This window comes from Microcaecilia unicolor, chromosome 7, assembly GCF_901765095.1.
Source record: "Microcaecilia unicolor chromosome 7, aMicUni1.1, whole genome shotgun sequence".
NCBI lineage: Eukaryota > Metazoa > Chordata > Amphibia > Gymnophiona > Siphonopidae > Microcaecilia > Microcaecilia unicolor.
This window is the reverse complement of record NC_044037.1, coordinates 74,397,915-74,423,059: the sequence shown is the minus strand read 5'-3', so window position 1 is coordinate 74,423,059 and position 25,145 is coordinate 74,397,915. Positions and strand designations below refer to the sequence as shown.

At 41.6% G+C, this 25,145-nt stretch overlaps 1 protein-coding gene across 3 annotated transcripts in view; it reads right to left on the bottom strand.

Annotated features, from left to right (window-relative positions):
- Positions 1 to 5,491: 5,491 nt before the first annotated feature.
- Positions 5,492 to 25,145, bottom strand: part of TRMT12 (tRNA methyltransferase 12 homolog) — a 68,793-nt gene continuing 49,139 nt past the window's right edge. For 2 of the 3 annotated variants that reach the window (XM_030209688.1, XM_030209689.1), the window contains 2 exons: positions 9,292 to 9,449; positions 5,492 to 7,030 (listed from right to left, as the gene is read on the bottom strand). In XM_030209688.1, coding sequence (XP_030065548.1) covers positions 6,563 to 7,030; positions 9,292 to 9,449 — 626 coding nt within the window. In that variant the 3' untranslated portion in view covers positions 5,492 to 6,562. The remainder of the gene's footprint in view (positions 7,031 to 9,291; positions 9,450 to 25,145) is intronic. The other variant, XM_030209687.1, reaches the window with a different exon arrangement.

Genomic DNA, 25,145 nt, shown 5'->3' with positions numbered 1-25,145 from the left:
TTAATGTTCAATGAATCATTTGGAGCTGAGGCCTATTCACCATACTCTGTGAACAACGGCGCTCCTACCTAAAGCTGATAATGAAACAGAAGAGTATAATCATTGTCAAGGAGGTGTATTTATCACCTTCTTATACCCTTACTGAACTTCTGCAGGGAAGGCGATTCTCTTGACCATGGCCCAGCAGTAGAGCATATTCACAGATAGGGAGGTAGTCGGAGACACTCGAGCAGGAGGCTCCTCTTCTCTTTAGTTAAGATTGAACTTTGTAAGTCTAAGTGCTTTGAAAATATGCCTCTTGGTGATTTAACCTGATACTTTGAATTAGACTTACTACCTGGTAACTTATGGACCTATTTTATTGTTTCTGCTGAATTTTATTGTATCTGTTTGTTTTATTGTATTAATATTTTGTTATTTAAATTATTGTATATTATATATATATATATATACATATATATATATATATATATATATACACATAGTACAATCGGCTTATAATTTTAGATAGAGCAGAGTATAAATTATTTAAATAAATATACTTCTCATGATCTTATGGGCTACATAAAATTTAATGGTGGGTCACAGGTTGCCCACTCCCGCCTCTAGGGTGTAGAATCCCAGGTTGTTTTAGAGCCCCAGAAGGCCTCAGAATGCAAGCCTGGTGTGGTACCAGTTTGTTTAGCTGTTCAGTCATTTCACTTTGGTCCACAGAAGGACATAAAATTCCTAGTACCCATTCTCATGAAAAATTGTTTTTCCTTCTGTCATATTGCATCATTTAAAGGCAGCTGAGGACAAGATGTCAGGGTTACTTGAAGAAGGAATCTCACATCTGCTACCCACTAAGAAACATTCCACCTCTGTGGCATATGAGAAGAGCTGGAGAGCTTTGGTTTAAAAAAAAAAAAAAAAGATTTGGAGTTTAGAAAGAGCTCTTTCATTTCCCTGTCTTCCATTACTTACATTTTGGACACTCTACCAGAGGGACTTAAGAAAAAGGTAGGTGTCTACTTATTAAAGAACGTAAGTTATGGTTCAGAGGCCAGTAAGCGAGGAGAACCTTGGCTGCATAGCCTGATGTAGTTGTTTTTCAAGAAGAAGACTATTGGCTTCAGGACCCCACAGACGTTCTATGTCCAGAGTTTATGCTATCTTCCTCAAGAACAGTAGCAGCAGCATAATTTGGCGATCCAACTAAAACTGGGCAAATCAAGACAAGAACGTGGATGCATAAGAAGAGGAAACACAAAGGGAGAGAGGAAGGATGAATGCTCCTCAAACCATATTACTGTACCCTTGAAGGCAAGTTCCCTCATCAAACATGGAGAAAAATCTAAAACTGAAAATAGAGTAATTTGGAACAGCAGTGAACCAGAACCACTTCCTCAAGAGATATCCAAAGTCTGGTGCTATCGACAAAAACCTGCTCATGAGGAAGTCCACCACATTGCATTCATGCTACAATTAGAAAATAAGGAAGGGGTTGTCTCTCACATAATAAACTGAGGAAGAGATTTTAAAAGAACTCGCTCCAGCCTAGCTAGGAAGTTGGCATACTAGGAAATAGCAGTTGAATGAACCAGAATGACTTGGACAGAAATCTGTATAGCCACTAAGGAAGAGACATGGCAGGACTTGAATATAAAGAGTGGGAGCCAGACCTACTACAATCCTAACATGAGACTGTGTAGTCTCTAAAAGTAAACAAAACCAATAAGGACAATGAAGGCAGTTTTGGAATATGAAGCTACTATTCAACTAGTTGAAAGGAATATAACTATTTCACACTGCCACGTTGAGAGGAAAAATAGGGCTGACTGAATAAGAGCTCAATGAACAATAATGAAAGACATTACTATAGCGGCACTCACTAAGACGACCTTTGCTTTCCATATCCATATGTATATAAAATAACACTATATTACTAATCATAAACCATCATATAACTCACAACCACAATATAAACTGCACTTGCAAACCATCACTATAAGACAAAACTAAACTGTAAATGTAAACAAATACTGTAACTGCTACCCAGAATGAAATTTGTAAGCCACTTTGAACTGAAACTTGTTTTTGGGTAACAGTGGGATACAAGAATGCATATATATATATATATATATTTTTTTTTTTTTTAAAGACATGCAACTCTTTAAAGAGGGATGACAGAGCTATAGAAAAATGAGGTGACCAATACTGCCTCAGTCTATGTCTGCATATCCCTCTCTCTCTCTATCTATATATAGACACACACAAACCTATATGTATGTAGACAAAATATATTGGCATACCTTCATCCAAACATAGATAGATACCTTAATATAATGAACCACTTAACAGAGTGGCAGTACATTTTTGCATCATGTTTGAATCCCTCACTTTTCTCATCCCTCTCCAAACATATCAGCCTTGCCCCTTGCTTTTACTTTACAACTTTGAAAACATTGTTCTCATAATTCAAACTACAATTTACCTGTATATTCTGACAAAATCATCCTTAGCCCTTTTTGCACTGATCTGATGAAGGAAGTGTAATTCTTGAAAGCTAGACACAAATGTACTTCATTCAATCAACCTCTAACTTGTTTGTTGCCCATTATTTCTATAGTTGTAATGATATTCTGATATTTAGGAGAGATACCATTGATAACTAGTAAGTTATGTAGGTAGTATGGTGGTGTGACAAAAGTGTGTTTTTAAGCCTGTAAAACTGTATTATTTCTTGAAGTGTATTTCTCTAGTTTGGCCAGCAGGTGGTGCATGTTTACGTTTAAAGTTGTTACAGAGAAATGACTGTTCCTTCTTTAGTTAACACACTTAAGTGGTAACCTGCAGTAACGTGGCCACCTACTTTTAAAATTTGTTGTTCTGGGCTCTGATTGGCCCAGAAGCGCAATTCATCTAGGATATACTGGCTTTTTTCTCCAGTCTTAGCCAGGCAGAAAAGAGACAAGGTTCTGTGAACAGTTATATTTGATAACCTGTGAGCAGCTATATGGCCTATCTCCCCAGGTACTACTTAGTGAACAAATGTTTAGATAGTGTTATAATTGATCCATATTTCAGTTACCTGTTATTGTTCTGCTGATTGCACCTTTTTTGTTCATTGTTGTAATTTTCCATGGACCATAAACATTTTTAGTTTATTGCCTCTACTTGTTTGGACTGACTAAGAATCCTAGTGGTTGTGTATTAGGTCTGTGGGTACTTTCTAGGGACTGTGGGAACACTGGGAGTGTTGCCCCAGTAACCTAGGAACCACCAAGGATATTTGAGAGTGGGAGACTCACCTAGAGGCGGTTGGGACCCAGTCAGTGGAAGGAGGGTGCTAGTGTAGACCACAAGCAGCAGGTGCAGGTGGACCTGAGCTGTGCTGGGGATAGACCCTCTAAAGTGGCTGTGGGGTAACCCCAGGCAGGTAGCTAGGCATTTTGTGACAGGTGGTTTATTAAACTAGATGCCCTATATCATCATGATGAGAGGGATGTTGGAAGGGTTTCTGATTTTGAGTTTCTTGCTAGGATTGTATCACTCATACCCATCTACCTGAGTCTTGGCTCAGAGCAATCATCATGAAATCGGCATATCTGAAATGTACATCACAATGAGGTAAATGATGAAAGTATTAGGTTATTCATTAAATCTCAGTCATCTATAATGTCAGCTAGCTTTGAGCCAGTGGTTCAGGTAAACACATTGCATGTCCCTACCCTGCTCTAAAGGTGAAGGACTTGACAGCACTGGGCAGAGAGCCTAACATATAAGCCATCTCAATTCACATCAATCCTCATTTCACCACAGACTGACCAACTACATAAGTCCTAATGTAAATACTTACCAATTACATCTCTGTTTTCTCAGTTCTGTGTTTCTTTCTGTATAATCAGATGCTCCTAATTTTTTGAGGGGGCTTATACATTTCTTCATGCTCCTTTAGATTTCAAGCTCAGTTGGCATTAGGGCTGGGATCTATGCCATGTGCCTTTATTTGCAACTTACACAGGGATTATTTTCTGTCTTTTATATCCCCGCACAATTAACCTAGATAATTCATTGCGTTTAACAGTTCTCAGCCAGGAGGCATGCACCAGGGCTTCTCCTCAAAGCTTTCAATCATGGGCCTTAAATCTAGCCACTAGGAGTCACTGTTGTGTGATGTCCAGGACACCCTACCCAAAAAGCTGTGAACACAAACTCTGCAACATATCTATTTTAGCCAGACTGGAGCAACCTAAGCCAGTAATCATATATCTTAGTCCTCTGCATAGCACAGCTCTGCCACGGAGCCACTAGACTGTCCCTGATATTCCTAATTTGAATTAACCAATCTACAATGTGGCTGTAGCTCTTTAGTGAATGGATAATGGGGGAGATTCTATATATGGCACCTAAAATAATCAATGCTAAAATTAATGCCAACTAAGCATATTCTATAATCAGCGCCTAGATTTACGTGCCAATTACAGAATATACTTAGTTGATATCTCAGCACCTAAAACTACACTATGTTTACACCAATGAAAATGCAGCATAAATCCAGGCATGTAGATTTACATGCATTGGGCCATATTCTATAACTATGCATGTAAATTTCAGAACGCCCACAAACCACCCATTTCCCCACCTAGAACCACACCCCTTTTTGCCTCCACGCATTAGAAGATTGGCGCATTTTGTTACAGAATATGCTTAGCGAGTTGTGCACAATTCTAATTAATGCTCATTATTGCTTAAGTGCTGTTATTAGTGCTCATTAGCTTGTTAAGTCATGTGCATTGTTATAGAATCTGCTTGGATTCTGGCGTGGAGCTCTAGGCGAGCTATTTAGAATCTGTGGGAATATGCTGAAACAAGAAAACTCAGTATACTAAAACTTATGCTGAAGTTACAACCAGGCCCAGAGAGCTATTAATATAGTGAACTCTGGAAATATTTAAAATTTTGCTGCAAGAGTCAAGGAATCGAACCTACTTATGCTGATATATTGCAGTAGAATGATCATTGCTGAGGAGTTGGGTGCATTTAGACCTGACTATTGCTTTCTTTGTACTACAGGCTGAAGCAAGAATAATAGTCCTCTTTAATTGAATTAGTCAACACCTTAACAAGAGCCTGAATACAATGGAATTATACACACTCATCTGAAGCTGTCATCTGAATATTATAGGATGTAAAGAATGAAAAAAGGGAAGGAATTTGTTCTAGAACAGCTGATGATAAATATTCCAAAACCAGAACCAAAACCACCTCATGATTCCCAGCCAAATGTCATTTTAACTATTGATGTTGTTTAATCCCAGTCTGATATCTTCCTGTGAAACACTTTTCTTGTGCAATGACTGAGATACCTCAAATCCATGTTCTTCAGCGTCAGTGCAGGGTGAAACAGCATTCAATTCATATCCTGAGTAAAGACACTGGGATGGAAACATGAACAGTATCAGGTTGCGGGAAGAGGTGCAGAGTGGGATTCTTAGTAAGATGTCACAGAACTGGATTTTGGTTTTTATTTTTATATTTTTGGAAATTCAGATTTCAGTTTCCCCTGGATAATCATTAAGGTGTGAGCTAACTTGACACATGCTACCATGTTGTAATGAATGAGCAAGAAACAATTTCTCTTTACAGAAAATCTTACAAATAGGGAGCAAGATGGTACACAATAACTTGCCCCTTTTTTCATCCCAAATGGAAATGGGTATATTCCTTCCGTTGGACATGTGGATGGATTATCATATATCTTTATACACAGTCATTTTATTTGTCATATATTTGGTGTACCAAGTTATGATTCTTTTAGTGAGATGTGAAAGGTAAAAACTTAAATAAATAACTTTCAGTTCCCATTCAAGTACCGTCTAGAAAGTTACTAGCAGCTTTCATACAGATCAGACATCAGCTGTACCATACTACTAATCTGCATTCAATGCATAACTCAAGCCATCTAAACCACCAGCACATTTAAAAGAAATACAAAAAATAATAAATTCCTGCAACATGATTCCTATACCTGTTCAAAAAAAGAATAAATTAAAATGCATACATGATGTTATGTTGACAGAAAACACTGGCCTACCAGTTTGACCATGAGTCCCAGTCCCAACATCCAAAGAGCTCTTTAAAAAGCACACATCTAATGGCTTCCCAGTGTGTGACAATTTCCTAATAAGGAATCTGTGGCAACACCTTGAAGAAAGGATTTAAATAAGCAAAACTCTACTAGTCAGCCAAGGTCTGAAGGACGTAGACATGTACATGTCATTTTTTTTTTTTATTTGCTTTCATTCTCTTTCCTTTCTTAGTGAATGGAGTTCCTTTTCTTTTATGTTTTTAATTGTACAACGCTCTGATTTACCTGAAGAGCGGTATATCAAGTCAAAATAAACTAAGCTAAATAAAATGAGAATAAAGGTTCCAGCAGAGATGGTGAATATTAATGCCAAGCTGAGCTGACTTCTGGGCACAGACACATTTATCTAACTGAAAAGGACTCACTAATCCTTGGGGAGCTTTATGGGCCAGTAAAACTTGTTGGTCTCATTCAGCATTTCACGAGTGTTTACAGGTTCAGGGGTCGACATTCCAGGTCCATGACCATGTGGTCCACATGAGGAGCATAAGATTTCACTCGTTCAATGTGCAGAATCTTTGTTTTCCATGGTTTCCTGTGTATATCCTGAAGCAAAATTCCAATTTTGACTTCAGTGGACTCTGCCCATGTTTGCCATTCAGGCTTCATCACAGTCCCCCACCTGTCATTCTCCAAATCCCCAGATGCACTTGTACCACTCTTCTGATCCTGTTGGTTGGCACTGTTGTGTTCTTGGTACATGTTTCCCATACAAAGGTGTTGCTGATGGTTGTTAGGACACGGAACGACTTTTTCCTGGAAAGACTCAACATTTTGATGAATATGTAGAACTCCCCCTTTTTCTTGCTTGAGTACCTGGCAGGCAACAGGCCATCCCTCCTCAGAGCTGGGGATCAGCCCTAAATTCACTCTGTCAGCTACGTCACATAAGGCTAGCTGGAAGACAAGCAAAAAAAGTAAACGATGTGCCAACAATCTAAGATTTTGAGTTGTCCTATTTGTATACGTTTTTGGGTTGGAACTCTGTGAAATTGTTCTTGTGCATTAGACTGCCTGGATTACACAATAAAGAAAGTTACCAAAACAAGAAAGAAAAGGGGGGAGAGAAAAAGATACAGGGAGGGATAAATAAGTTGGTCTTGGCTTTTTTTTTTTTTTAAGAGGAGTGAGACAGAGCAGCTAAGGTCTAGACTACATCTGTGCATACCCTTTTTTGGATGGGGAAATGGGGGGGACACACTGATGGGATGGGGCAGATATTTCTACTTCTCCATTTAAAGAAGGGGTTCTTAACCAGTGGTGTCCACAACACCAAGAGGTGCGGGAAGAGATCAAATGGGGTACAGAGAAGGGTCTTGAAATCTGAGGCAATTTATTGAAACTTTCTAGACAGAATGAAAGCAGTTTTTAGGACAGTTTTCAAAGGAAGTTGCCCAAGTAACTTAATAGCTGGCTAAATTCCTTGGGTTGAAAATTTCTCTTACTATTCAAACAGGTATATTTTTACCATATTTTATTCAACAACATTACATACAAATTATGTAACAATGTAGCTTTAAGTGACTTTTTTGCTAGTATAACTGTGTATTATTGTAATTTTAGTGACATATTAGCAGTTAGCACTGTTAGCAGCTAACAGTGACACATATAACTGTCAGTTGTTACTAGTGGACACATGATTTAGGAAGTGGGTGCAAGGGTTTCACTGATCAGTTAAAGAGTGCAAGAACCAAAAAAGGTTAAGAACCCCTGATTTAAAGGAAATAAGATTGTATATAGTCCCTATACACTAGTAACAGAATTACTTTCAAGAGTTAAAGTGCTGCACTGGAATACAAATAAATGAAAGGGAATGGGACATGATATATGAATACCCAAACTCTTATTTGTGAAAAAAAGGCACCATTCTCAAGGTATTATAAGAGTGTCTCTTTTACTATTTGGGAGGAACTGCATGATGCACTCAGTAATCCAGGCAGGATTATGGGGTTATTGGCTCTCTATATAACAGTGTCTCTTAAGCCAGTTCTGAAGTACCACCTGGTTAGTCTGCATTCCAGATCACAAATACAAATAAAGTAGCATCAAAGATTAAGAATGAAAAACAAGATAACTAAAAAGATACTAAAAAGTATCTGCAAGAAATAAAACTCCTGGCCTAAGCCACAAAATCAAAAGTCTGGGCAAATGAATAGGCCTTGAGTCTCTTCCTTAAAAACAAGATTAATTCTTCTGCCCTAAGTATGACTGGTGCCTTGTTCTACTTCCTAAGACCAGCTATCAAAAATGCAGTTCTGTGGCACTGACAGATGTGCAGCCTTTAGAAAGAGGACAGACATTGAGATGCACCCTAAGACTGCAGAGCCCATATAACATTAATGTGCTACACAAAGAGCTCAGCCCATCCTGTCATGGCTTTAAAAATCAGGGTACAACTATTGACTATGCAAGACAGATTTGCATGCAATGTAGGCACTGTATGAAGATCAGTCTCATCCATATTAATCATAGTTTATGGACCTTGACCTTGACTGACCGCATTACAATAATGGTTTACAATAAAACCATTATATAACATAAAACACAAAGGAACTCCAATGGATATAGGAAAGCATACAACACATTCATTCCCAAAACATACTTTAAAAATCAATTAGCCCCCAAGATAAAAAGAAAAAGCTAAGATAAACAAATGGTCTTTTCACAGATATCCTGAAAAATACACTAGCTAGTGTGTACTCTAAGACTGACTTGAGAAACCCTGCTCTACTATCCGTTTTACTGTGTTCACTGCATATAGTGGATCAGAATCCAGTGCCAGGTCTGGCGAATCTGATTTTAAATATTACATATGGAAATAGCCCTTTTGTACACACTTATAGGGGCCCTGAAGAAAGGCATCTCAGTTCTTCTACTTTCTTTTAGAGGGAACCCCCCCACACCCCCCCATGAAGCTGGGTAAAGAGAGGAGAGAAAATGAGAAAGGAATTCTCTCTCTCTCTTTCCTTGGGAAAGGATACAAGATACTGGGCTACAGATTTCAGGAATGGAAGGAACAGCAATGTGCATAGAGTGAAAACAATTCCTATTCCTAGCCTGCACAGGATGGATAACAGAAATCACCCCTCCAATGCAGAGAGTCTCCTGCAGCTCTTGTCCAATGAAGTAGAAAGTACACAGTGTTGCTCAAAGCTCACCTGTCTGTTGTCCCCTTCATGAACTTGACACCGCTCTGACACACCATTCAGCTGCAGGTTCTTCCTCAGTGCTGTCACTGCATGAGGATTCCACTCGCAGGCATGAACAAAGGCTGCACCAGCGTGTACCAAGTATGGCAAGGTAAAATAGCCAATTCCTAAAGATGGAACAGATAGAAACAGTCAGCGAACAGTCCAGTGATCACAGGTCAGCAGCAATATGAACTTCTCCATGGATTCCAAACCCACCCTCTTCTGGGACAGAAAAGAAATTCAGCCACTATATTTAATACTGGCTATTACCAGTGAAAGACCCACACCCTGCCTTGTGGTGACTTCCCTCCCCAAAAGCAAGAACTTACTGAAACCCACTCCATCAAGGAGAGCAGTCTGATCTGGAAAGCACAGCCCTTCAGAGAAGAACATATTCGTCAATACTGAGCCAGAAGTAGTCAGCGTTGGCTCTGAATACCTGGGTCAGCGGTGGTACCCACAAGTTATGCAAAAAACAGCCAATATTCAGTGCCAAACCCGCATAGCTAACCAAGCAAAGAAAGGACAGTGATTTCCTGTAACTGGTCCTCCTTCCCTGATTGGTTATGTGGGCAGTGGAACTGAATATTGCCAGTGCCTGCAATAACTTCTGGCTCCACCCAAACTCTGTCCCCAGACCTCTCTGACACTACCCAGAAAGTGCCTAAATTGGTCAGAGGGGATATTCAATGGCACTGCCCAATTAAGTGCCACTGAATACCCCCTCATGACCCACTCCAGCCTGGATAAATCATTTTGATTATTGGGTCTATATTCTTTTTATCTTATGCTTTTCCCAAAGCTATTGATGTTTGCTTTCAGATTTCTCCAGCAATCGACTTCAATTTGCATTTGAACGGACCATCTTCCAAGTACTGTCAGCCATTAAAAGAGTGTCACTGAGTAAAGATTACTGAGAATTTGGAATTAGATACTGTGGGTTCAGAATGCTTGGCAAAAAGATGAGACCCAACAACCTCAACACAACTAGGAGAGAAAGACTAAACTTCTCTTAAAGATATGTACTGTGGAAGGAGGTTAGATTGAGAATAGAAGATGGTATGAGCCTATCTAGCCCATTAAATGGGCTGAAGCCAGTAGGCGGAGCTTGCTGGCAGTAGGCAGAGATTGGCATTATTCTTGCTCACCCAAAACAATAGCAAACGCTACTCAAAACAATAGCAAAAGATTATCTCTCTATATAAAACGCACCTCCAACGTTCTGAAGCCTCCACAAGTCCCAACGTTCTAAATGCATGGTGGTGAAACCAGGAATTCGCCCATGAGTGTTGACCCCGTCCCCCCACGTAAAACGTCATGACGTCGAGGGCGGACCAATGACACTCAACCAATCACATCGCGAACCCGTTACTAAGCGACGGAACGTGACATAAGACACATTGCGGAACAATGAAAACCAGCAGCACACAGTTGCTACGCGACATCAACAGCAACTCTAAAAGGACCATATAGATCTCTGCTCTCCACACAAACAACGGACACGGAGGACATATGAGGAAAGGAAAAAAAAACAGCACATACACACACACTCTCACTCTTAACTGGCTGTAATGAGCAACTGACCTACCACTATCACAGGGACTGCTAGCACCTCTCTCTCTCTCTCTCTCTCTCACACACATACACAGAGGGGATGGAAGACAAGGAACGAATCGCTGGGTATGGAGGGGGCGGCAGGGGAGATAAGGCAATAACTGCCTCATGTTTGTGCTGTGCTATGTACAATTATAATGCTGTCTCTTCATTTTGACCCTACCCTTTCACACTCTCTTTCACACAGATGCACACACACACACTAACACTGTCTCTATCTCACAAACACACGCACCCACATACATATACACACTCTCTCACACAGACACACAAACATGCCTCAAATGGTTCAGCTGTCCTATGTAAAATTTCACTGCTGTCTCTTCATTTTCACCCTACCTGTGCACACTCTTTTTCACACAGAGACACACACACACACTTTCTCTGTGTCACACACACACAGACACACATACATATACACACTCTCACTCTCTCTATAGCCTTGCTAGAGCCCGTTTCATTTGTTTACGAAACGGGCCTTTTTTACTAGTTAGAAATAAGGGACTGCCTATGTGTGGTCCATCTATAAAAAGTCATAAGTATTGCCATACTGGGACAAACTGAAGGCTCATCAGGCTCAGCATCCTGGTTTCCAACAGGGGCCAATTCAGGTCACAAGTACCTGGCAAGATCCCAAAAAAGTATAATACATTTTATGCTGCTTATCCTAGAAATAAGCAGTGGATTTTCCCCAAGTCCATTTTAATAATGGTCTATAGACTTTTCCTTTAGGAAGCCATCGAAACCTTTTTTAAACCCTGCTAACTGCTTTTACCACATTCTCTGGCAACAAATTACACGTTGAGTGAAGAAAAATTTTCTTCCATTCGTTTTAAATTTACTACTTTGTAGCTTCATTGCGTGCCCTCTAGGGAGAAGATACTTACCTGTAGCAGGTATTCTCCGAGGACAGCAGGCTGATTGTTCTCACATGTGGGTCGACATCCGCGTCGGCCCAGGAATCGGCATTTTGCAAGCAAAATATAAAAAACGTTTTGCCAGAGTCTTCTGGTGCGCATGCAGCGTACACCGCGCATGCACAGACTAATTTCCTGCCCGTCACATGAACGAGTTCCGCAGTTAAAACAAAAAGCATAAAAAGAAACAAATAACTCCAAAGGGGAGGTGGGCGGGTTTGTAAGAACAATCAGCCTGCTGTCCTCGGACAATACCTGCTACAGGTACGTATCTTCGCTTTCTCCGAGGACAAGCAGGCTGCTTGTTCTCACATCTGGGGTATCCCTAGCAACCAGGCTCACTCAATACAACGATCATTGGTCAACTGGGCCTCGCAAGGGCGAGGCAGGGCCGCCGAGAGACTGGGTCGGGCCCGGGACAAGGCCGCCCCTGGGCCCCCAGCCCTGCCCTCTGGGCCCTGCTCCCACTGCCACCCCCCCACGTTGTCTCCGCCCCCCCCCCCCCTGAGGGGGGCCTGGCGCCACAGTCCCACCCGCCTCCGCCATCGGGCCGGGCCCCTTCCACCCGAACCATTGCCAGCAGAAGTGCTGTCTTCTGACTCCGGCGTGCGCGGCCCACACAGACGCGCTCCTCTCAGCTGATCTTCACTGTACTCTGCAAGGCTTCTCCCATTTTGCAGTCACATCACTGGCCACAGTGCACAGAAGCCCTGCAGAGTACAGCGAAGATCAGCTGAGAGGAGCGTGTCTGTGTGGGCCGCGCACGCCGGAGTCAGAAGACAGCACTTCTGCTGGTGGGGGTTCATATGGAAGGGGCCCGGCCCGGTGGCAGGTGGGACTGCGGCGCCGGGCCCCCCTTGGAGGCCCGGGCCCCGGGAATTTTGTCCCCCCCTCTCGGCAGCCCTGCGGCAAGGACATAACTTAGATTGACCTGAAACCATAAACAACTAACAGAGTGGAGCTTGGAACAGAACCAAAATGGGTCTAGGGGGGGTGGAGTTGGATTCTAAACCCCAAACAGATTCTGCAGCACTGATTGTCCACAATGACTGTCGCGTCGGGTATCCTGCTGAAGGCAGTAATGAGATGTGAATATGTGGACTGATGACCACATCTTCAATGGAGGCTTATCCAGTCTGCCCATTCATATCATCTACAATCCCTTCTTCTGCCTTCGAGATCCTCGGTATTTGTCCCAAGCTTTCTTAAATTCAGATATAATCTTTGTCTTTACCATGAAGAAGTATTTCCTTAGGTTACTCCTGAGTCTGTCCCCTTTCACCTTCATCCTATGCCTCCTCATTCCAGAGCTTCCGTTCAACTGAAAGAGACTCGCCTCCTGCGCATTTATGTAATGGAGTTATTTAAAAGTCTCTTATCATATCTCTGCTCTCTTGCCTTTCTTCCAAAGTATATGTATTGAGATTGTCAAGTCTGTCGCCTCATGCTTTATGACAAAGACCATTGACCATTTTAGTAGCTCCCTCTGGACTGGCTCCATCCTGATATCTTTTTGAAGGTGCGGTCTCCAGAACTGTACACAGTACACTAAATGAAGTCTCACCAGAGACTCGTACAAAGACATTATCACCTCCTTTTTCCTGCTGGCCATTCCTCTTCCTAGCAGCACAAAATAGAGGCTGTTCAGATCTGCACCAAAAATAGAAGCAATACACAGTGGGTCCAGACATAATCTCAATATAAATGTCTATTAAAAGATCACCTGACTTGGTCCATGTTTCACCCACTAATGTGCTGCTTCAGGGGTGTCATACTAAAAATTATAATCATAAAGTACAATACAAAATATAGCAACATGTATATTAAATGGGATCCAGAGCAGTGTATGTAAACTATCATAAACTAAATTACAACATTTATAAAAAAAATTGATCATGCATGGTAAAGTGAAAATACTTACTTGTAGCAGGTATTCTCCGAGGACAGCAGGCTGATTGTTCTTACAAGTGGGTCGACGTCCGCGGCGGCCCAGGAATCGGGAAAAATTTTGCAAGCAAAATAATAAAGTCTTTCCAGAGAGTTCCGTCGCACGAGCAACGCGAGCTGCGCATGAGCGAACGACTTCCCGCCTGCTGCACGAGCGTGCCTCTATAGTTTAATCAAAAAGCATAAAAACAACAACGACGACTCCAAAGGGGAGGAGGGCGGGGTCAGCCTGCTGTCCTCGGAGAATACCTGCTACAGGTAAGTATCTTTGCTTTCTCCAAGGACAAGCAGGCTGCTTGTTCTCACATCTGGGGTATCCCTAGCAACCAGGCTCACTCAAAACAATGAACATTGGTCAACTGGGCCTCGCAACGACGAGGATATAACATAGATTGACCTGAAACCAAAATCAACTAACTGAGTGGAGCCTGGAACAGAATCAAAATGGGTCTAGGGGGGTGGAGTTGGGAGCACTTCTCTTCCCTCCAAAAAACCTCCTAGATGAGGAGGCTGTAGCAGAAGGCGCCTGGTGGGAGAGAGAATCCCTAGCATCATTATGCTACTTAATCTGATTAACAAGATCCTCTACTTTCTCTCCAAAAAGACTGTCCCCCAGGCAAGGAACATCCACCATCCGCTTCTGGACAGAATGATCCAGGTCAGAAACACGCAGCCATGAGAGTCTGTGCATCACTATACCTTGAGCAGCGATTCTGGATGTCACGTCAAAAGTACCCCTGGCCAGGAACTTGCGACACGCCTTCTGCTGCCTGACCACCTGGCGAAAAGGCTCGGCCAACTCCGTAGGGAGTGCATCAACCAAGATGGACAGTTGACTTATCGAGTCCCGCAAGTGTATGCTCGTGAAGAGCTGGTATGACTGGATCTTGGCAGCGAGCATAGCGGCCTGATATGTCTTTCTCCCAAAAGAGTCAAGAGTCCTAGCTTCTCTGCCTGGGGGCGCTGAAGCATAGTCTCTAGTACTCCTAGCTCTCTTGAGAGCGGAATCCACCACCATGGAATTGTGGGGTAATTGGGACCTCATCAATCCAGGTTCACCGTGGATCCGGTATTGAGACTCAGCTTTCTTGGGAATCACAGGGCCAGACAGAGGGGCAGATCAGTTTCTCATAAGGACTTCCTTCAGTACCTTAGGCAAAGGGACTGTCACAGCCTCTTTAGGTGGAAAAGAATAATCCAGGACTTCCAGCATGTCAGACCTGGGCTCATCCTCAACCTCCACAGGGAAGGCAATAGCCGTAGCCATTTCGTGGACAAAAGACTATCTCTGGTGGAGATAGTCTTCTTTCCAGCAGAGGAAAAGGGTCAGAGGGAATCTCAAAGGACTCATTGGAAGAGAACTATCTGGGATCTTCCTCTGATTCAAACGAGCGCTCCTGCTCAGTATCAGACACAACTTGTGTCAAGGTACTCTGACACTGGACCTACCTTGACGCCAAGGAACGATGTCCTCTGTGGCGATGTCGAGAAGTCGATGCCCGATCCGACTGCGGCAAAGCTCCCTCCACCGACGTCGAAGGGGAGTCGACCTTGGTGGCAGCTGACGCCGATACTGCAGGCGGCACCGGAGTCGGAGACCTCACCACAGGAGAAGGGCCAGACACCGCTACAGCAGATGGCACAGAAGGTGCAAGCACCCCCGATACCGGAGCTGATTGTCGCAGTAAGCTTTCCAGAAGTTCTGGAAACAAGGCCCGGATACGCTTGTCAAGAGTCGCCATTGGAGAAGGCTGCGGGGCCGGTGGAACAGGCGGTGTCAGAATCCATGGGGGCTCGGGAGTAGGTACCGGGCTGCCGACAGACCGATACATTGACACCTCCTGTACCGAGGGGGAGCGGTCCTCTCGGTGCCGACTCTCTCGACACCCTGGAGCTCCTGGTACCGTGCGAAAGAGAATGATGACGATGCTTCTTAGCCTTCGCTCAACGCCCGTCATCGAAACTCCTCAGTACCGATAAGGACGTGAAATCCTCACGTCTCCTCGTGGCCGGGTTCAACGAAAGTCGGTCCTGGGTGGGCCTGCATAACAGGAGGCCTCGAGACAGGTGGAGACCCACTCGACGCCTCACTGCTCCCAGCGCGAGTTGGTCTCTAAGCACCCATTACTTCTCTCCTCGACGTCAATGCTCCTGTCGATGTCGATGACCTTGGTACCAATGTTGATGTCGACGTCGAAGGACCGGACTAAGCCCCAAAAAGTTTTTCTCGCTGGGCTTCGAGACGCTTGGGTCCGTTTCTTCATATGAAGACACAGACTACAAGCGGCTGGGCTATGGTCGGGCACAAGGCACTGGATACACCAGGCGTGGGTATCTGTAACTGAGATGGTCCGGTTGCACCGAGTACAATGTTTGAAGCCGCTGGGTGTCTTCGATAACATGTGTATAATTATACTGCAGCAAGAGACCCTCACTGGATCCACCGGAAGGGTGGAAGGCCAGATTTTAGGACTCAGGCTGTAAAAATACCAGCTAGGTTTAAAAATCTATGACTGGCTGCGCAAGGACTTGCTTTTCCTGTAAGTTAATATGTGTCCCCGCTTGGGATCCATCCACTGGAATAGTGGTGGGTCAATTTACATACCTTAAATAGCTAAAACAACTGAAAAAGTACTGACTGGGCCAAACAACAAGAAAGTGATTTAATATTTGAGAATCTGCAAAAAGCAGGTCTGAACAATGAGTCCTGACACAAACTGGTACAACTGTCACTTTAAATCAGATGAACAAAATGGAGTCTATTAGTTTTGTATAGAAGGCTACAGAGGTTATACAGAGTTCTTAAGATGGTGTGAAAAGTATTGCGACACAGACAGATGTGGAACTGTTATCTCAACGCTGCCCAAAACATGCTGATAAGACTGTGTGGGAAAGTATCATCTCAGAAATTGAGAGCTAGGTATCTCACCATAGACTTCTATGGAGAGATTTGTGTATAAAAGAGGGGACAAATTGCCATAGCTTTGGAATTTTTCCCCAACGCTTCTGTCAGACGGCAGGGCTCTGTCCGGTTGTACCCAGAATCTGTCTGCTGATTGTACCTGATTAAAGTCTGATGTCTGTATTCGTACCAACTTGAAGACTTGTCTTTGGGTAAGAAATAAAATGTATCTATCTATTTAAACCTATCTCTGTCTTTATTCTATCTTCTCTTTACCTTACATTTAGCTTACAAGGCACATCACATACACTCAGTTTCTGGAGAAACTTAGACAGATTTTTATTAGGCATTATCTGGGAACATAAATGGCTCAGAGTATACCTAGCTCCAGGAAGACTGAAAGCAGTAGTTATGGGAATTAGAATTCGATTACAGCCCCTAATGCAAACCCAGAACAGACCTCCTTGTGATTGGGTGACAATGAAGGTGGGAGAAATCAGACAGAGCCTGTTATGTGAAATAGGTATCTTTAGTCCCCCGTGTGATCTGGAGTCAGAAAGAGGTCCAAGAGGGGGAAATTAAAACAGTGGTGACCAGCCGTACGCTGACCGTTCACTCTATCCTCCTTTCTCTTCTTTTGAACGCAAGAGGGGATACTTATATTGTGCGTTCAAATGTTCTATGTTATCTTTCTATCACTTTTTTCTCTTTTTCTTTCATTTTTCCTTCCCCACTCTCCCTGCTGTTATTCCTTCATTTTTTCCCTATCACGGCCACTGCCCACTTCAGGGGCATTAATGTTCTGTCCATTCTCACCCCCACTTTAAATACTCCTTTATTCTTCTGTCTTTTTACTTTCTTCCCTGAATGTCTTCATGCCTTGCACTGACCTAACACACCTGCTTCTCTGCCCTTGTCTACGCTGATCTCTATTTGTGGTCAAACCTTCGTTTCTGTCTTTCTATATTCTGTTCTGTTTTTTCTCACCTTTTTTTTTCTTTCTCCTATTCTGTCCATCCCTTTGATTTGAAAGATGTGCGCAAGACTGTGCTTGTTGTGTGAATGATGCATAACACCGAATCCAGGCGACTGCGATTTGGGGTTTGCTGTAAGTTTATTTCAATGTTCAAAATCTTTGGATTGGTCTTTATGCTAGCATACTCGCTTAACAATCCTCAGAGATTGTGCATTTTCTGTTTCCCATCCCACCCTGTGTTCTGTCTTAATCCCTCCTTATCAAATCCTTGTCCTCACTATGTATTCTGTTCTTTCTTCTTCTGTCGCCCCCCCCAATCCCTTTCCCTGCTCTCCTTCATCCTAACTTTCTCTGTCTACCTCTTCCTATTAATCCCCTGGGTCTAATCCTGCTCCGTTTTTCTCTGTATACTCCCGGATCGGGGGAATTTTCTTTACCCTAGGAGAACAGCACGTTTTCAGATTGCTCCCTTCTAAAATCCTTCTGGTTTCTCTGTTCCTATACCTGACAGCCCCCACCTTTCCACAAATGCTATTGCCTTTACTCTGTGTGTGCGGCACATACTTTTGCTTGTGCTGACACAGTTATCCTCGAGATTTTTTTTTATTATTGCCTCGGGACTGTCCCTCCTACTTCCTACAACTCTCTTCTCTTTTCAGCTGCAAATACTAATTACGGGGCTCCGCTTTGTAGCTGCTTACCGCTGTTCAACTGCTGTTTTCCCCTTATCTCTAAACTTCTCTGCCTCCCATGACTTTGAACAAATGCAAGCCGTATCCAAATCTTTGTGCACTACACTTCCCATAACACCCTATTCAGTTCTTTTAGTTTTCTGAACTATGCTTTCCCTCTAACAGCCCACGGCCCCCCTTCTTCCTGTACTTTTCTCGGCTTTTTTGCATAGTGCAGCATTAGAACCTTTGATTTCCGTTTCTCCTCATGGATATGTAGTTTCTATCTCATGCTCCTGTGTTATCTTTTCCGCTGTTACATACATTTCCTGATTCTGTATCTCTTATCTCCCCTTTTTTGTGGTCTGCGGGTCCGCTCTTTTTCCTTTTGCATCTTTTTGTATGTCTCTGCACTCCGTCTGATTGGGATTTTTGTGTGCACTATACTGTACCGTCTCTGTTTTTTTCTTAGTTCTTATCTCTGTATGCCGTTGTCTAAATCTGGCTTGGCTTTTTCACTTTGAATCGCATTTTCTGTTCTTTATTATTTACTGCGTAGTTCAACTGATTGCTCTTTTTCACTGCTGCTCAGTTCTGTGCTCTCACCCCACCCCCATAGCCGTTCTTTTTCCCTTAAGTCTAATTTGAATTCCTTCCTCCACAACATTTTGTTCTTGTTCCCCTTTTTCGGCCACAATAACCCTCCCTGCCCTCCTTTCTGATGCTCTACCGACTGTTCGTGGTCCGTGTAACATTTATAAGGGTGTGGCCCGCACGATACCAATTGGGGTAACTTAACACCTTACATACACCTTTTTGGCTTCTGGTACAAACTAGAAATTATTTTTTTGATTCCCTATAAAACTATTCTTTTTCCTTCTCAGTCCCATGTGGTGTGCGTTTTAATTTTTTTTCTGGAACAAAACTTACTACATTACTAGTAATTGTCATATTTCATATATACTCCCTCTTGGGCTTCGAATCTGCCTTTATAAATCCATTTAAATTTGTCCGAAGAGCTGAAGTTCTAAACCCTTTTTTCCCTCACATATCCTTATCCAGGCTTCCGAAACTGCCATTTCTTTCTGTAGCTTTTAACAAGTGCTGTAGTTTACTATCTCAAGGACATGAGAATCTGGGAAGCTTGCCCACTTTAGCTGCCTTATCAGTCCAGCACTGCTTCGGCAGTCACTTTTAAAAGCTCAGAAAGTGATTTTTTTCCCTCTCCTCTCCCCCTTTTCCGTTCGTTTTTTGTCCCTGTTCTATGCTGAAGTGGTACAAGTTAAACAGTCAATTACACAGGTATTCTTTTTAACCTCTCACTGTCTAAGTATTTCTCAGACTTTTTCAGCTTTGTTTGTCTTGCATGATTGCTTTTGTGCTGTTTGCTATATTATAACGTTATCTACACTTCCTCGCTTGCATTGTGGTTTCGTCCTCCGACTGCATACAGCCTGGACTGGCTTATTTTAAACATTTGTAATAATGAGCTAGGTTATAATATTTCCTGATGAATATTTCCACGTCCTGAGAATGACAATCGCTTTTAAATAATATGGTTCTATAAAGAGTTAAATTGTGTAAGTCTTTATAATAAGTTTGATATGAACCAGGATCCAACACAGAAAGTCACATAAAATTACAATGGTTTATTGTTACATTAAGAGCTAGATGATCCTTTGTATAACTTATATGATAGTATAAATATTCTGTACTATATAGAAGCATTTCTCTGCTTTTACCTTAATAGATATGCATATAAAATAAGTTTTACCTTTCCGGTTGAGAAGATGATGGCTGCGTGCCATGAGAATACAGCGTTGTTTCACTTCAGTTATTTCCTGTTGGTCCTTTATAACCCAACCTTCTCTTTCCTTCTAATGCTGCAGCTGTTCTGTTTGTCATCATTTAGACATATCATTTCAGTCACTGATTAGTATATATGTTTTATGCCGTATCATTGGAAGTTCTTGATGTAAGAATCACATGTTTTAATTTGTTTTTTTCCCCTTCACCTGTTTAGCCACAAAAGCTTTCTGCCATTGCATTCGGGTTTATTTTATTTACTATGTTCCTTTTCTGAGTGTATGGATATTAATTTGTCATATTTATGGGTATTAACTTGTCATATTTGCACAACGATTCTAGTGTCCTGTTTCACAATTTCTTGAATTATATGCTTCTCTTATATTTTCCTGTTTAGATGCTACTTCCAACCTATCCGGTACCCGCCCCAAAAGCATTTAATATGTATTTACCTTTATTTCATTTATTCTAGGGGTACAGCTCTGGACTACACATGCTACAATGCCTTTCTTGCCTTTTATTGAAATCGGTGTTTCAGTAACATATATGGTTATCCCCACCGTCTGTTTCCTTTCTTTTTTTAATGTATACTCTATATGTTTATTTTGTTTGTTTATTGCTCATTCCTTTACTCCCCGGTACTAGGGAGAATATAAAGCTGCTTGATTAATGGTCCGCAATGCCTGTCCATCAATCTCTAAGTCCCACCCACTTCCCCCATATTCTGCATGTCAGACATTTTTCAGACTTTTATGCTTGTGCTCAAGTTTGCCGTGTTTTAATTTTATGGTCATTGCTACACAATTTTTTTTTTATTTCTCCACTTTTTCTTTACATATAAATTGCTTTCCTGTTGTACTACAGGTATAACTGTATGGATGAATTTATTTTTATTATTTGCCCCGTCCTTGCTTAATTTCTTGTGTCCTCTTTAATGCTCTTGAGTTTCCTTCTCGTGGTTTGTTGAGTGGAAAACATATTGTCTAGCGAATGATGAACGTGTAATTTTTCACATTTTTTGTTCTGACTAATGTGTTCCAACTAATGACTTTTTTATGACTGTGCCTTCCCCGAAGAGCTTACATGTTTTTTTCCCTTTTAAAACAATTTTTTTTGCTTGCTACTTCTGAATTAGGTTTCAGAGGTTCTTTCTAGGAACATGCCATATTTCTTATTTCCTTTTTCCTTTTTCCCTTCATTTCTTAAATTTATTTTATTAATTTCTTCTACTAGTGTCATGCAATTAACTTTGATACCGATGTCTGGGACTTACATGCATTGAAGGGAATCCTTCAATGGATGACGGTATCTCATTTATTAGATTTTGAGCAGACTTCCATTCCATTTTTCGGAGTGGCCTGCGGGTTCGGCAGTATTGCCCACCTATGAGTTACTTGTATAGATGAGCGCGGGGTTAATAAAGAGACGTCTAACGACTTTCGTTGCGATTGTGTACAGGTTGACTCGGGTATTTAAAATTGTTTAGAAATGGTTAGTTGTATACGCGGGAGAGCCTAACCTATAAAATTTTTTATTTCACTACGTGCGTTGTAGCCACTTAAGGTTCATTGGGGTGATTATGTTGTAGCTAATCAGCGGGACCCATTGGACCGCTGCTCCTCGACTCAGGAGACCTTATTCGCAGGTTTTTTGAGTTCTTTTTGGGAGTGTTTGCAATGTCCCTTTTTGGGGGCTCTATCATGGCGTTGTAGCCCATGGCCGATAACTGGGAAAAGTTGTTGGCAGGCAAGTTGTAGCTGTCTTTAGAAGCACACTCTGGGGAGTAGTATTTATTAATTTGGGATAGAGTAGTATAAATATATAATAGCTGACACTAAGTATTTATTTACTTTTATACTGTCTCTCTAGGCATATTTCTGTTTGCAGTTTCTGTCTTGCTTTCTCCTAATGGCGCTTGCGGTGAAAGCGTAGAGCTTTCCGCCAATTAGTAATTTTCATTTTGGGTCCCTATGTTGGAGTACATTAGCAGATACGTGAGTATGAATGTGTTATGTCTCTGCATGTTTTACTATCAGGATAATTATTGCTTGTTTTTGTAAACTGTTAGCACCTTATCATTTCTAGATCTCCTTGTTATCTCTGAAGCTGCCTTTTGAATCGCTAACCTTGTACCAGGTTCTAGGTCTGGTCAATATATATATATTAATATTAATCTGGAGCTTATCTGTAGACCACTTGCTCATTATATATATTGGGTGATGATGTTCACTACCCATTATATCATATCTTCCTGTTACTCTTATTATAGTATGTAGAAGTGTCATGTCTTGTTTAATGTCTATATTTTATTTCTATACACAGCTCCCAATATAACTTTACAGTTTATTATTTGCCTTACGTTACAAATAGGCCCAGTTTTTACCATATAATATGTACACTTTACTTTTATTTCGCAGCTGGATCCTTAAAGTCTTCAGAATCAGCTGCCGCCCTTAAGGTGCCCTACAGTTCGTCCCTCATATACGTAAATATACAAACATGATGCCAGGCTCTGCTGTTACAGGCTGGAGATTATTGTCAGGTCCTTGTTTACATTTTGTAATTTAAAGTTGGGAAAATTTTTTTTACTCCAATTCCCTATACTCTATATCTTTTCTATTTCTATATCTTTATCTTGCAAAAAGAATAATTGACAATTACTGGTACTGGCAGGGTAACCGTGGTTGGGGTAACAGTAACTAAAATTATAAATTTTGCAATATACACCTATTTTAAGGTGTCCTCTAGTGAGGTGTTTGATTTTGCGTAACTTATAGCTGGTGTCGATCAGTTGCTTGGGATTCACTACTGATCTAGAGGTTAGTCGGGAGGGTATATCCTGGAGGTGTTGTATAAGACTAGATTTGCCAGTACAATTTGACACAACCCAGATATCGGTGTTCTACCATATCAGAGTTCTGGTACCCAATTCATTATGCTGCCTCTTGAAAGAGTGATAAATCACTTCCCAGGAGACCGCATAAATCTTATAAAGTTTTGCCAAATATGGCATTCCTGGAATAAGTTTCAGCCTGGACTCTCGTGGCCCCGTAAAGGCACCTTTAGAACCAAAAACCTGCAAAGGTTATTAGACTTTATTTACACATACACACCCGATTCTACCCGTCATCTCCATTATCAGATCCTCAGTAGATGGGTATCGACTATCACAGATTATGTGATCCCAGACACTGTAGATCTGACATCGTTATTGATACCTGATGAGGGCAATCTTAATCCGCAGCCTAGTAGACGGCCCCCTGCAAGGGCCGATTCACTCATTCCACATAACTCCAATACTCCTAGAGCTAACAATCAGTGCCGGGACTATCGCTCTCAGCCTACTCCCAGCCATCGAACTGAAGTACAGTGCAACCGTTGTTTCCAATTAGGACATTACGCCATGGAATGTCCGTGCTGGCACTTTCCTCATAGTCAATACCGTCAATCTCCTTCAGACTCCCCATCGCTACGTGTCTCCCGGATACGACAGCCACAGAGAGACCGCAGGCGACCGAGTGACCTCCCCTCGCTAGATAACCCACATCACCAGGACTGTAGGAATGATTACCCTGATAATTGTGGCCGCCGGTCTCAACCTAAAAAAAGCCCACCCGACACTAATAGACTACCTACGGACTACCATTCTGGCCCTAGTCCTGATCGCTATCCAGATGTCCAATGTTATCGCTGTTACCAATATGGACATTACGCACGTAAATGTCCACAACCACCACGGAACAGACCTAGAAATCAATTCCGCCAATTCCGGATCGCCGGTCATTCCCTTTGTGGAACCCGGATCAACGCCGTCCGCAGTGACCACTGATCTAGGGATCAATATTACCCACCCCATAATGACTAGGCGTTACCCCGAACCCGATTTGATTTTGTTGCTCTCAGTTACTTATACTACTCAGCTCCTCATTTAGTAGCCTGAAAACCATTTCTCTGTATATGTATTGGTGTGATGTTTCTATTTCTATTACAGATGACATGTTTTTATTTTATATTTCTACTGGTTTAATTTCAAGTGTATATTTATGGTACCCTACAAATGACCTAACTGAGTCAGCAAGTTATTTATTTATTTCTCTGCATACCTTCCCTGGGGAGTTCTTATCAACTGCAGGGATGAGTAATCCCCAGAGGATGTTCATTTTATGTTTTTATATGTATACCTGAACTGACTTATTTATGCCATTTTACTTTATACGGGATCCCTTTTTAATAAAAGCTGTGTATTGCACATTTTTAAAATGTATTCTGCTTTAACTGTTATGCTGTTTAAATTGATGTGACATTCACTTCTTTAGTTTTTTCATGAATATAAAGCCTTCATTTTTGAAATCTCTCTATGATATGTGTGACATCTGAAAGCTTTTCATTATTTCCTTGTCTAAGAAAGAAGAAATATTTAATAACCATTATCTGTTATATGGAATGAATGCGAGAAATGTTCCCTTGAACTGGCCATTTGGGGGATCATTTTGCGCTGCTCATAGATTTTGTAGTATTCTTGAACTGGGAATTGGTGAGGCTTTCAGACATGAAAAAGGAAAATTATGCACTCCACTCCTTTCTATTGCTCATTTTGTCTCTCTGTCTTTCACTGTGAGTATTTGTGAGAAAAACTGATGTAGATTGTTTGTGTGTTTAACTAACACCTTGCTTCACCTAACTCTTACCACGTGGTAGCTTTGACTGATTGAAAAGGATTACTTAAACTCTATGTGAAGGTCAATCAAGTAGCTACACTTTTTAATGTTTTTTCTTCCATTTCTCTTTTTTGAGGAACCTTGTTCTTGCATTACCATCTGAATATGCCTTGTTGCAATTCAGATGTATCATATTTTGTTTTATTATTATTTGTTTTTAAGCCTATTTTTATCTTACACCCTTCAGGGTGCTTTTTTTAAATATTTTAATTTTTTTTCAATTTACTTAATTTTTCATTCTCGATGCTTTGTTTCTTACCATCCCTCCTT